Genomic DNA, 14518 nt, shown 5'->3' with positions numbered 1-14518 from the left:
AATTTAATTGAATCAGTATTAGCAGTTACTAACAATGCCATTTCACAGACAGCATGAAGTGCTCCCATGTATTCCCTATGTATAGGTCCACAATCCAGCATAGCCACAAGACTTGAAATCATGCTAGAAGCAAGCTTCACTTCTTTCGATAGCATATCCAATTTAGGATGTAATTGACCGGGTTTGTACAGTTGCCTAGCTATCCGAGTCATGAGACCTGAAACATGAAATATTTTATTGAGAAGAAATATTTCATACATATTTGCGATTCTAAAAAAAAAGAATTGTGACAATAATTAATTAAGTTCATATTAAAGATGTTTTAACAATGCTACTTCATTAAAATTATAATGCTACAAATGTCATAAAAAACAGAAGAATAACAATCTGGTTTTCGTAAGAACAGACTAATCATAGATCATAAAAAAGAATACTGAAGAAAGACTTATCAGAAAGGGATAAGATAGAATTCACAGTAATATTGTCCAGGCAATGGCTTACCCATCGAAGATGAGACAATTTCTACTGCTTTAGTTGCCTTCCTAACAGACGGTATAAAAGGGGTGTTACGATCAGTCTCACAAGAGGTATAGTACCTCACTATCGACGGATGTAGAAGAGCAGGAGCTTCACGCTCCATCACAGCCTGTGGGCTCATGCAAAGGTCTCCAAGGGCCTAAAAAGTAAAAAGGAATAAATCATAAAAATTAAAATAAAAAGTACAAAATTTAATACTGAAATTATCTGATTTAATTAAAAGAGTAGATAAAGTAAAAATAGGGTATCAACTAAAGTAAAACTTAAATCAAACCTAATAATTGTAAGATACAAATATCTTACAACAATAATTGATTATGTCATTATAGCGAATACTCTGCCATTAGTTCACATCAGTTAACATGTCTACAATTAACTTATTTTAAATCAATACTAAATAAGAGTTTAATTTCAACATTGTCTAATTTGTCACGGGTTTCTGTAAAGTTAGTTTAAATTGTCATAGATTTCTGTAAAGTTTAAGGGCATTTAAATTGATTAATAAAGTTTTATTTTGTTAGTTAAAAATGTGTGCAGTTCACACACAGATCATTTTGTGAGACTTGGTTATTTGGACTCAAGGGACCTCAGCATGTGTATTTCAGTTGAAAACTTGAATTCAAACTTTTACATGATCATAATACTTTCCCTTACTACACATTCCATACATAGGTAAGGGAAAGTAAAAATATCAACACAAATTGAAGAAACATAAATTATGTTATATTCATGGTGGTTTGCTGTTCAGAAGATAAAAAAAAAAGTTTTGGTATTCTACATTATACTGACAATTCAGTTTGTTATTGAATACTACTACTAGTTTGTTATTAATTAAGTTAGATTACAGAACATTGATCATTCATTGAAGTTATATAAAATTATTGAAAAAATCCCAAGTAAAAATAACTTGAATTTTTCAGATCTGATCTTATAATACTATAAATACAGTAGTATTTATAAAACAGAATATTTTTAAAACTTACCACTGATGCTGTTAAATAAATGGATGCCATTAACCAAGAGAATATTACAGCAAACAATCCAAAAACTGAAAACCTAAATAAGAAAATACAACATTTAAATAGCTAAATAAGAATGTAAAATTAAATAAATACAATACAATATGAACTAGTATATTTTAAAAATAGTTTGTTATTAACCAAGTTATATTACAGAACATTGATCATTCATTGAAGTTATATCACAACCTTGCATGATTTTTAATAAAAGTTGTTAACTCCATCAGTAATATTTTTTTTAACTTATTTTAATTTTTTTTTCTTTTATTGCCATCAATTTAGATTTTATGGTACTAACAAATAAGAGTTATTATTATCCCTATTTATTCTGTGATGTAACCAATATTAACATAAAATTACTCAGCACAGATAATTTTTAGAATCACAAATCAGCAAATCTAAAATAACCTGATAAGTCCAAGTATTGAGCATACATTAACAAGTTGTTTTGCAAGAACATTATTAAGGACAAAAGCAATTTAAGACTATGTAATATCTACTCAGATTCAGAATTTATGAATTAATATTCAAGATATTTATAAAGACAATATATTTTTGAAAACTTACGTTATTAGGGCGCAACGTAAATGCCTGGCAACACCAAACAAAAGAATTAAACAAAATACAAGAAGTATGCTAAGAATGGTCATGGTTACTGGCCATCTGAAACAAATAAATAAAAATGATTAGTACAAAGCTTTCTAATTCAAATTTTTTATTATATTTTAAGTTATAATTTAACTATTCTCTTAAATGAACATTTAAAAATTGTTTTAAAGGAATAATAAAACTTAAATAGGATGGATAGCAAACAACTGGTAATAGAATGTATATTCCTGATTAAAATTGGAGCAGAATTTTTTCAACTTAATTTTTAAACAAAAATCGTTTTTCGTTTAAACAAAAATTTGACAGAGAATTCCGTCAATCATAAAGTTGATAAAGGCTGCATCTCCCTTACATATCGCAACATTTTGAACATAATAAAATCCACATAATATTTTTATTTTTTTTCACTTTTTTCTGCATTTCAGAAGCCCATTTTCTTGTCATATCTTTTATTCTTGTTTTTCTAAATTCTCACATTTTTTTTTTTTTAATTTTTATGTTCACTATCCTTCCTGTTTCATTTGTATTCATGTATCTATCTTTTAATTTATATTCATGTGTTATCTTCTTAAGTGTACTTATATTAATTACTTTATTATTAATTTTCTATTATCTTTTACACTTGTCTGTATCCCCGCTCATTTGGTATATTTTGTTTCTTAATTACTTACACACATTGTATCCCATTATTTTATACTTTACTGTTCACCTAATTTAAATACTTTTTTACTTTGTTTACTTTAAAATTTTTTTTCGTTATTGTGGCATACTGTCGTCCCCACTCCTCCCAATACCAACGGTCACTATATTTTTGACTGCCGTCAAAACAGGTATGCATTCTGTCTCATCATTTGATTTGTGTTTTTTTCTTTTTACATCTCTTTATTTGTATTTTCTTTAATATTTCTTCTCTTATCTATCTGTTACTATTACCCTTTTCATTTACTATTTACAACCTTTAATTTTTCTTATTATATCTTACTTTTTTACATTTTATACCCCTGTTATTTTACACTTATGTTTTTTTTTCTCTTTTTTTTTTTTTTTTCCTTTTGTAAATATGTGTTTGTATCTTTTTTAGCCCTGACGAAGCCCTGCAACGTGGGGCGAAACGTTGGCTCAATAAAATAGTATAATTCCACTATTTGAGTTTTTTTTTTTACCACACCCGGACCATATTCCATTCATTTAAACAAAAATCCTATTAAAAAACTGATAAAAACTATTCATGTTCATTGTTTGTTTATGATTAAGAAGCATTCAATGATTGTTTATAACAGGTAATAGTAATTTCTAATACCGAAGGAATTTGTTAAATATTCAATTCTCTTCTGTTCGATCCTCCAGTTGCCCAATTTCATTGCATTTGTTCACAAGTAAACACATTATTTGTAAATTTTTCAAATGTATGTGTTTAGAATTTGTCATATCTACCTTCTCGGGATTTTCGTTTTCTTTCTTTTACAATTTTTCATTTTGTAGGGTGGAATTTCTGTTTAAAAGGTTCGATTTTTAATTATAATATATACTTAAAAACAAAATAACCCTCGGTATTAATAAAATGAAATTTGTGGAAAAATTATGAAGTGGTACAGTAATTTACAGTACATCATATTAATACCTTCTAAAATAAAATTAAATAAAACATATTATTACATCGATAATGGGTAATGGTCAAAAAGGAATTCAATTCTAAATGTTTCTTCTATTTTAATAGCGGCCTGGTCAGCCAACCTGAATATGTTTATTCACTAAATTAATTTACTCCTCAATATATAGACTATCATATTTTATAACTTAAATTCACCAAAGAGAGTTAGCCCCTCACCAATTTGGTGATCGAAAATAAAGAACGCTGAACAGACTTACTTTATAAGTTAATGTCATCTACTCTAAACTTTTTAAACTAAACATGTAAAAAGTATTTCTCTTATAATCTAAAAAAACAACAAGAAAAAACATAACATTTAGATAGTTTTTCTGTTACAATCTTAGTAATTAAGGCATTCCACACACAAAATCACAAGATTAAGAAATACAGATATTGTTTCCATTATACCTTATAGCTTCTGCTTGGTGGAGTTGTTTCAATGCAGGAGCCAATGAAACAATTTCTAAAGGTTTAGCGATTTCCTTTAATGATTCAAGTGCTGCCGTAGTATTTGTAGTCATAGTGTTTAGAACACTAAGAAGGACGGCACGTGCTGTTTGATTAGTCACGGGTTCATCGAATACATCCCCCAGTTCAGTTAGCAGTTGTTCTACTTTCAGCTTCAGGGTTGAGTCAATTGTTGAAGTCTGAAAAAAAATAAAAGTGCATTAGCAAGGTAGGCATCATTCCTAACATTTAACCTTACCTACAGAGCAGATCTTTATTTCTATGTGTTTCTTATTTTACAATATTAAATTTATTTTAGTTTTAATGGTGCTTAGATCTTACAACAAAATTTTTGAAATGAGTCTTCCATTTGTCATTGGCGAAATGGTGGATCGTACCATTATTTGGCTAAATTTGTAGCTTTTAATAAATTCATAAAAAATTTAATTTCAGCAACAACCCAATTCTTCAATAACTGATCTCATGATATGAAATGCAATGGTGCTTCTAGTATTCCTAAGAACACTCTCCCTATCCTACCCCAGCACAAATGTATTAATACTTACAAAGTATTAATGAGCAATGGTGAGCAGATGTATTAACCACAGAGAGGGTTTGAATTTAGACAATCTAGGACTCGAAATATGGTATATGTCATACGAAAAAATCTAAAAGAGAATCTTTAATGATCATTAAGTTTAATGGATTTAGCTTCCAGAACAATTTTTCAATACTTTATCACATGAATTTATAAATGTTGCAGAGACAGTTTTACATATTTAAGCAGTTCAAAGTTTAGAGTATCAGGGAATACTGAAACTAATAGAGAATGAGAAATTCAGGTTCATTTTTGGAACCATGCAGATACCATTTTGACATATAACATTAGGATTTGGTATGTGCTATTATAATAACCAGGATTTTCCCTGGGAGAGGGGTATATCACAAAAGTAAAGGATCTATATTGATATAAATCAATCTTTAACTAACAAAGAAAAAAAGAAAAACAATTACTTGATTTTTTACACTGCTTATCAGATCTTCAATAGCACGACCAGCAGTAAGCAGCTCCATCATGCCATTGTGGACATCATCGTTCCCGTAAAGACCAACTCCAACGGTCCCACTGTAATAAAAATAATAATTTATCAAGAAAAATAAAATAATATTAATAATTTAAGAAAAGTGGTTAATGAAATAAGCATCATTGTTGCGGCCAACCAATATTGATATATTTTAATAAAAGATAGTGTTTCGCTAGGAACAAAGATGTTAAACATCTGTTTTTAATTCATTCTGTTGATTCCAGTCTCTAGTGAGTAACATTAAAGTAGTGTTGTGTCAATATTATTTTATATTTACCCGAGGAACCTTACAAGAGTTGACCACTGGACATCACCAGTAGGCCAGTAATTGTACTCTTCCTCTACCTCATCTCTACTACCTCCATCGGGCAAGGTGAAAGGCCCTATATTGTGCTTCAGGAGTACGGAGGACTACTTCCACTTTTCAAAAACTGTATTGTTTCCATATTAGCAATTTTCTGCACAAATAATTTTTTTCTCAGGTCAGATTTGGTTTATAATTTACAATATTCAAGAATCTTTTATGTAATATCTTTAATAACTTCTATGATTTTATGTTTATCTTTACTTTATTTTCTTTTTACAGCAAGTACTTAAAGTTTTTTTTTTGCTTTTTTTTAAGTTGAATTTTTATTTTTATTTTTGTTAGTAAAGCAATATTTATTTATTTCCTTTTCAAATTAATTAACCTATTTATCTATCTTAACAACAATAAAATATTATTATATTAGTTCTGTAGTAAAGTGTATATCATACAAAAGCTAATTAGTCAAAAAACTATTTTAAAAACTTCAATAAAAAAATTATAAAAATATACTATAGCATATTATTTATACTTTCAAGTTACCACTAGTTTCTCATTTTTAATTAACATTATTAATACACTTGAAGTGAATTATCAGTCTTTATTAGAGATGAATGCAGTATAATAATTAAAGGAAGTACAAATCTGGTGATAAGAATAAAATTAAATCAAGCTTAAATAAATTAAAAAGATATATATTTTCTATTCCAAACAAAATCTATTTCTTTGGAATATGAAGTAGCTGCATCTTATTTATTTATTATTTTTTTTTTTTTAGCTGAATCAGATAACACTTGAAATGAGGAATTTTGCTAAACTTGGCTAAATCTCCAAACTGGAAGAAATTAACAGAGATACAATGCTACTTCTACACAGCTAGGGAACGAGCACTTCTCCCCAAATCATATTCCCATTTAAAGAAGAGGAGGAAATATTTCAATCCTCAAATTTCAAGGCCGTTTGATAAAGACCCATAGAAATGATTCCCACAGCACATAGATGTTCATAGACTCACTCAGTAAAGATTCTGAACCACCTGGATAAGATCTCCACATTTCCCAGGATTAGAATCTTGGTTTAACAAACTTTAACAAAGAGAAAAATGTAGTAAATCTACAATTGTCTTCATTTTTTCATATTAAATATTATTGCTGCATTTCTATATCATACATAAATTATAATCATTTAAAAATTATATATACAATCAAAATATACTGAAAAAATGCTGCTTACCAGCATAGTGTAGTGAAGAATGTGAGTGTCCATTTAAGGATGACGATGCTGTGCTTTGGACGAGGCTTCCTGTCACAGCACCTCGTGCACAGGTAGATAAGAAGGAGGAACAATGTGATGATCAACCATAAGGCTGGTATTGAGCCAAGTATCCCCAATGACTAAAACACCATTAAAATATATCACTAAATAATACTATCAATGCTTTAAATATTATGTCCTTAGTAAGTAATTAGATCTCATTTGTTAGCCTATTGAATAAAAAAAGCAAAAAAAAAAAAAAAATTACCAGAAGTGTAGCTTTAATGACAAATAAGGATTAATTATTAGATTGACATATAACCTTTATTCATCCTTATTTGTACACTTATGAATGGAAAATTAAAAATAAAGTTTATCAAAAAGAAACTAAATTAAAAAATAATGTTTTCATTCAATTTAATTTCTGAATCTCATCCATAATAAAATGTTTTAAAAAAATATATACGTATAAATATAAGTCATGCCAATCATAGTGTTAAAGTAGTCAATCTTTCAAAATCCATCCTCGACAAAAAAAAGGCTGAGGCTTATACCAATCAGTACCAATACTCATATGAGCGACAGGGATATATGTTGAATAATAATGTTTTTTAACCTCTTGCAAAATAAAAATTTTACATAAAATTATTAACTTAAATTAGGTAATAAATTATCAAATTTTATAATATAATTGTCGATTGCAATTACGTACTTTATAAATTAAAAAAAATAAAAAGTGTGTTTAAATTCTTTAATTAAAGCTGATGAAAACTCAAAGCATATAAATGATTAAGTTGATGGATTCACATAAATGGAATCATAATAAAGATCAAAATAGTAATTTTGTGATAAAATTATTAATTTTAGAAATATTATGCCAATTCCTATAGACAAAAGATATAAAAACACAATCACATGATTCTACATATGATGAAAATATGAAAAAATCCCATATTCCCTTATAAATATTCATTCCCAATACAGATAATAAGTTCCTCCAGAAAAAATGTCCTAATATTAGAAATCATCAAACAAATTTTTTAGATGAAACATGGCCTCCTCCAGGATAATCTCAAATTATGTGATCACCTTAAAAGTTTGTCACTTCCAAAAAATAACTCTGGATCTGCCCAAACACACAGGGGTGGCTTTATAAATAAATATAAATTATTTTGTAGAACAACTACCCCTTTTAGGCACTTCTACTTTTTTTCCCCCCCTTCTTACCACTTAAATATATTTATTAGCAAAATACAAATATACATAGTAGTCTAATCCTAAATTACATATATACAAACGACTGTACAGGTCTTGTGTTGCTGGATAGCATTTTAAGAGGGGGTTACATGCTCCACTGAAGGCAGTTTTTACATTGATGGCATGTTTGCCAGGGGATGCACAGAGAATGGGGAGGGACCATTTCTCCTGGTGGTTTCTGCGTCTTTCTACTCAAAAAATATTATGGTAAGAACAGGTATTAGAGATGGGAAGTAACTCTTGATACCTAATTGATGCCAAACAGCAATCCAAGGTATCATTAACACCCAGATATACATATAGCATTCCTCCTATATGTATGTACCAGATATTCAATAACATCATTATTATAGGAGGGTATGAAAAAAAAAAAAAAATTGATACCTAAAAGGTTGTCAACTCAGGATCTTGGAACTCCAATTGTGATGTATCATTATGGATGGAAGGAAAAAAGTGGACTTAGCAGTTGGTCGATTTCCTTGGTCCATTTCTTGTTTATTTCCTTTTTAAATGTATTTCTTATTTTTGGATTTCTTTCCATTTATATTAGTGATAATTTGAAACTTGCCTTTGAAAGATTGGAATATTTCTAAAATTTCGGAATTATCCAATATAGTCTTGAACTCGACTGAAAATAATCCGTTGGAGTTGTTCATCAGTGTTTGAGCGTCGCAAGGAAACAATACGTAAGTATGAGCTATATAATATGTATATGAGGGTAAAGTATTTTTTTATATATAATGTATAATTATTACAGCTTTTAATTAGATCAAACTATTGATTTCTACTCGCTGTGCTCGCTCAAAAGATTAACAAACTCACAAAGACTGCATCTAGAAGACAGAGCTTATAACAAAACATAAAATTTATCAGTAGTTCCTATGGCGGTCACCGGGAGTGCTGATTATCGTCATGATTCTTCACAAGTACCCCTAAAAATAAGTTAAAATAAAAACCTCATATGTTTGTAATATCATAGAGGACCAAGCCATGGGATACAATAAAGACACTACTGGAGTTCCAGACAACCACTCAAAGAAATTCTAAATCAGGTATGTACCTTTGACATGTAGGCCAAAAGTTTATGTGCAAATACGTTCACGGGCTGCGTTTAAAAGTAGTGTTCATAATTTTTAACGATAAGATATCAGACATGAAATAATACGACATTGTTATTATAATACAATTTATTAAAATAACGAAATGAAATAAAAAAAATAGGTACAACATTATAATTAAATCGTGAAATTTGGAATTATTACAAACTACGAAAGTTAAATAGCGACACCGAAATTCAGGTATATACAAAGATGTATATAATTTTCCAAATTATCGTCAGTCAACCTTGTACGATGGTTTGATTTATTAACTTCGATCATTGAAAAGAACTGTTCGCATTTATAAGTACTGCCAAACGCACAAATCAATCTTTTTCCGAATTTTGTAAGCTGCGGAAAATGGTCTTCTTCGAGGTATTTTTTGAAGAAATCGCACAACTCCAAGTCTTCAAATTTAGATTTTATGAGTGAGTTTTTTTGAATTTCGATCAACTCCATTTGCAAGGGTATTGGAGCATTTTGTACATTACTTTTTGTTGGAGTAGCAAATAAATTGAAACAGTCTTCCATGTTTTTTAAATCGCTAAATCTGTTCGAAAATTGCTTCGACAGTAACTTGAGTTCTTCGGCATATTGAGCATAAGCAATAGTTTCATACTCGGAAAGTGTATTGAAATGGTAACTGTTACCAGACAGCATCTGTGCCTCCCACAAACGGATTTTGTTCTGAAAAGCATTCAAATGGCTGTACAAATCATTTACTAACTGTCTTTGATTTTGAAGTTTCAAATTTAAATCATTCAAATAGCCTGTAAGGTCGACTAGGAACGCTAAGTCACATATCCATTTTGGGTCACTCAATTCAGATAGTGGTTTATTTTTTATTAGCATAAAATCTGCTATCTCATTTCTAAGCCCGTAAAACCGTTTCAGCATTTTCCCTTTCCTTAGCCATCTAACTTCACAATAATATGTTACGTCGTCATATTCGGCTGATATTTCATCCAAAAACGCCTTGAACTGAAAATGGTTGAGCGATTAAAATCGAATAAAATTGATGGCTTTTACTACCACATTCATAACATTCTGGAATCGAATGGACTTAGAACACAAGTTCTGTTGGTGGATAATGCAATGAAGGACTATCAAATCATCTTTTTGCACATTTAATTCAGTTGCTTTTTCATTCAAAATTCCGATGAAACCTTTACGTAAGCCAACGATAGAAAGTGCACCATCTGTGCATACACAAACTAATTTTGACCATGGAAGGCCAAAACTTGTGAATATCTTTTGAACTACATTAAAAATGTCCTCTGCTTCCTTTTAGCGGCAGTAAAGCAAGCAATTCCTCAGTTACAGTGAACTCTTTATCAACACCTCGAATAAATATAGCCAGTTTGGGACAAATCGGTCCTCTCGTCTAATGCTATGGAAAATGATTCAAAACCGGCCATACGGTGAGTCAATGTTGGTTTTATGTCATTAGCCATCGTTTCTATACGTTCCGACGTCCACGACTAGTTGTCCGCAATAGTTCATCTTGACAAACTAATTTTTCCCAAATTCATTTTTCTTTTCAGGACACAAAACACTGCAAACTTCTAAAATACACTCCTTGATAAATTCTCCTTCGGCAAATGGTTTTAATGACTTTGCCAATTTTGAACAAACTACAAAACTAGCTTTCACAACATTATCATGTTGTGTTCTTTGTTTATGAAACATTTGTTGCTGTTTTCCAAATTTGTAGTAAGCTTCAGGATTTTGTCTTTTCTTATTTGTCCTTTCAGTGAGTGCAACATAGGATGCTTAGTTGCCTCTTTATATTGAATTCTTTCATCACTGAAATAGATTCATTACACAGCGAGCAAATAGGCTTGCCATAGTGCAAGATAAAAAAGAATTCTTCAGTCTATTTTTCTTGAAACTGGCGATCCTCTGCATCTACTTTTCGTTTCTTTCCACCAGACATCATTTTCGTTTACTTTTCGTTCGATAAAAGTAATAATAAAATATAATTAGTAAGCATTTAAGATGCACACAAAGTCACAAAGCAAATTGACGGCACTAGCAGTTCGCCAGGATATCGCTTGTCGAAGTTATCATCTCGGTAGCTCAAATAGAACTGTACTAAAGTTCGGGCCATCCACCCGCTAATAAAAGCAAAATGAAAGAATGATTTAGAATGGTCTAGTGTAGAACAATTGAGAAGCAAAAATCTTTTGTTGCGCCGCCAGTAGGGCTTTGATGACTGCCGCCTTACTCTTTGATGATCGCCGCCACTCGGCTTGCTCGCTAACTTGATTCTGTGAGTATGAGTAAGTAATGTAATATTTTTTTTTAAATTAGGTTTTTCAAAATGTCAAATCTTGCAGCGGGCCGGAGGTTGTCCACATATGTTCTAAATAATGAAATGTACATTCCAGACAAATTTGAGATCACTATAATCTCCATTTGATTCATATCATTCTATCAATGATTAAATATGAAACGAATAATAAGAAAAAAATGAAGAGGCCGAGGCATAAAAGATCTTTAGCAATGAAGTGGACAGAGAAGTCTTGCCGGCCTAACGAGAGCCCTTAACAAGGATGTGACGAATATCCGTCAGTTTCTTTCATCCTAAACCCTAATTTAAGGGGGCTCTCTTCTTAATCAATTTCTATAGCCCAACTTTCTTCTAACACCGGTATGTATAAATAAAGCATAATTACTAATAACCTGGACATATACAATGAGATTCACAATCTATTAGCAGCAAATTGTTAAAATTTAGAATAATTAGAAAAAAGTTAATAAAATTGTCAAACTTAAATGCTCATTTATATTATGCATTGTTATTTGTCTTACGTCTAATTAAATTCACTAAGAAAGCACTAAGCTAAGGAAGTGATATCTGTTAACATATCCAATATTATTTTTGAGATCAAAGAAAAGCTCTTATGAGTATGCTTGAAAACAAAAAGGGTTATAAGATTAAAATATTTTATTTCAATTAAAATCAATTTTAAAATATCCAAGAACCGTTATAAGGTGTGCTCTTATATTAGAGAAAAGTTGACTGATTCGTAACTTTTTCAGTACCTAATCATAGATCCATGTCAAAGAAGAGACGTGGGATCACTTATTACAATGAAACTGTTTTTGGTGATATTAGGTCAACAAATACATCTATCCCAGAGTTCTTGCCAATGTGCCCAAAGAGTTTATAAAAAAAAATGTAATTATAGCAATTTTTTACATGATCGTTTTCAGCCTTTCTTATGTTTGGATTTAAAGATTACTATGGACCAATCCATTTTTTTTTTCTTAGGCCAAAGAACCTTCAACTGTAATAAATGGAAGTTGGAATGTTTGATATAAAACTGAAAAACTATGAAAAAAAAAATTAAAAATGGCTTTTACCTCCCGGTAGACCTCACTGTCTGGAGCAAAGGTAGAATTGACCAGATGAAGGGATATGTTGACATGTGGGAACCGATGGAAGAACTTGGCCAATGGTGGAGGGTGGTACTGAGTACCCGTTTCGACCAGGTACAACATTCTACCGGTCTACATTGTAGTCTGAAACAGAATAAAAAAAATTATGATTATTGTTGAAATTGTAAATAAATGTATATATAAAACAAAGTCCATAATTAGATACTGAGAGACAGTCAATAAATATATAATTACACCAAAAAATATATTTGATTTGTAATTTAATATCCATTAGATATAACACACATTATATTAGAGAAAATTTGAAAACAATAGCAAAAAAAGTGAAGGACCAAGCTGTTTAAAAAAGACTAAGATGGGAGTATGTAAAACTGAAATACACATAATGGAATCATGAAGGTTTATTCAGCTATCAAGAAATTTCCAAGTCATAATTCGATAAAACCATTAGTAGAAATAGAAGAAAATACTCACTTATACATTCGGTCTTAATTCAATTAGAACACAACACAATTATCTACTTTTAGTTCAGTGAGAGAATTCAATTAATGCAGCAAAACTAGTCGAGTGCCAATGGAATAATACGTTTCTATTTATTCACACCATATTCATACATTCATAGAAATAAATGCTCAAAGATTACTAAAACATTTTAGCGAAATTTATATTATTAAATATAATCGTAATAAGAAACATGAAAATTATTCACAAATATCTAAGATGATTGCTAAATAAGAATGACTTAATTTTAGCAACTATTGACGATGAAATGAAAATTGATAAAACAGTAACTTGAAAATGGTCACATGAGACAAAATGTAGTCTTATTTTTTATTTTATTTGTTTATAGCAAATGATCATGTTATTGACTGTCTAGATTTTAGATTTTATTCATTAGTAAAAATATAATTTTTGGCAGTTTCAAAGATAAGTTAATGTTGGGAAATGAAGTTTATTTTGTAAAACAAAACACTTATTAATAATGATTATAATTATCGTCGAAATTAAATACTTTATTAAACAAAACAACCTAGTTATTTAATTTTCTTAACTGTCTTCTACATAAATATTTAGAAAACATACGTTTTTTGTTTCAGGATGCCATAAGTAAAAAATATTTTTTTTTTATAAGGCTCTGTCATAAAATATAACAGAACCATCGTTAGCTGCATTATTTTACAAAACTAATTATATATATTGAACACATTAAAATAAAAAATAATCATTTGAGTCATTAAGAAGAGGAAATTTACAAATCAACATTAAATAAATCAAAAACTAAAAATTGTACTTCATATCTATAAAGAGGAGAATGGGAGGTGTTCAATAATAAACTAATTTAGTAATTGAGAATAACGGAATTATTTAAATTAGCACCTAAATCATTAACTATAATGAATTTTGAAATTCATTTAGTTAACGAGAGGCTTCTTACCAACTACCAGGAAGACCATCCAACGTTCTAGACAAAACACTGACTGCCTCGAGATAAGGATTAGTAGGAAACATAAGAAAATATGTAAATAAATATCAAATAAATAGATAATTTTAACAACAGCTCGTAATCTTATCGAATATATGTTATTTATAATAATGCATTGCCAATTAAATAAATATCTCATTTCTAAGAAAATCCCATCGTAGTATTAACCACGTTATGTATAACAGATCACTTAATCTTTATCTGTGAACCACATTAAATTTATTTCAAGACGTTATAACATGTAGTTGTAATTTAATATATACCTTGTACAAACTATATCTTGATAATTTTATTGTGGAGGGGAGAGGAATGGTAGACAGAAGAGATGAAAAACGCTAAATCAGTGATCCTTTTTTAAAATTAATTTTAT

The 14518-nt window shown here is 29.6% G+C and overlaps 1 protein-coding gene across 1 annotated transcript in view; it reads right to left on the bottom strand.

Annotated features, from left to right (window-relative positions):
- tty (tweety) overlaps positions 1–14119 on the bottom strand; it is a 36887-nt gene extending 22768 nt beyond the window's left edge. Inside the window, exons 1-9 of the mRNA XM_014437490.2 lie at positions 14101–14119; positions 12630–12788; positions 6886–7046; positions 5278–5389; positions 4225–4463; positions 2124–2219; positions 1521–1593; positions 502–676; positions 34–217 (exon numbers count right to left, since the gene is read on the bottom strand). Of these exons, the coding sequence (XP_014292976.2) occupies positions 34–217; positions 502–676; positions 1521–1593; positions 2124–2219; positions 4225–4463; positions 5278–5389; positions 6886–7046; positions 12630–12767 (1178 nt within the window). The 5' untranslated portion in view covers positions 12768–12788; positions 14101–14119. The remainder of the gene's footprint in view (positions 1–33; positions 218–501; positions 677–1520; positions 1594–2123; positions 2220–4224; positions 4464–5277; positions 5390–6885; positions 7047–12629; positions 12789–14100) is intronic.
- Positions 14120–14518: the final 399 nt, after the last annotated feature.

Source organism: Halyomorpha halys, unplaced genomic scaffold (genome assembly GCF_000696795.3).
Source record: "Halyomorpha halys isolate HHAL.00 unplaced genomic scaffold, Hhal_1.1 Scaffold2598.1, whole genome shotgun sequence".
Lineage (NCBI taxonomy): Eukaryota > Metazoa > Arthropoda > Insecta > Hemiptera > Pentatomidae > Halyomorpha > Halyomorpha halys.
Note: the sequence above shows the minus strand (reverse complement) of the source record. Positions and strands in the feature narration are given on the sequence as shown.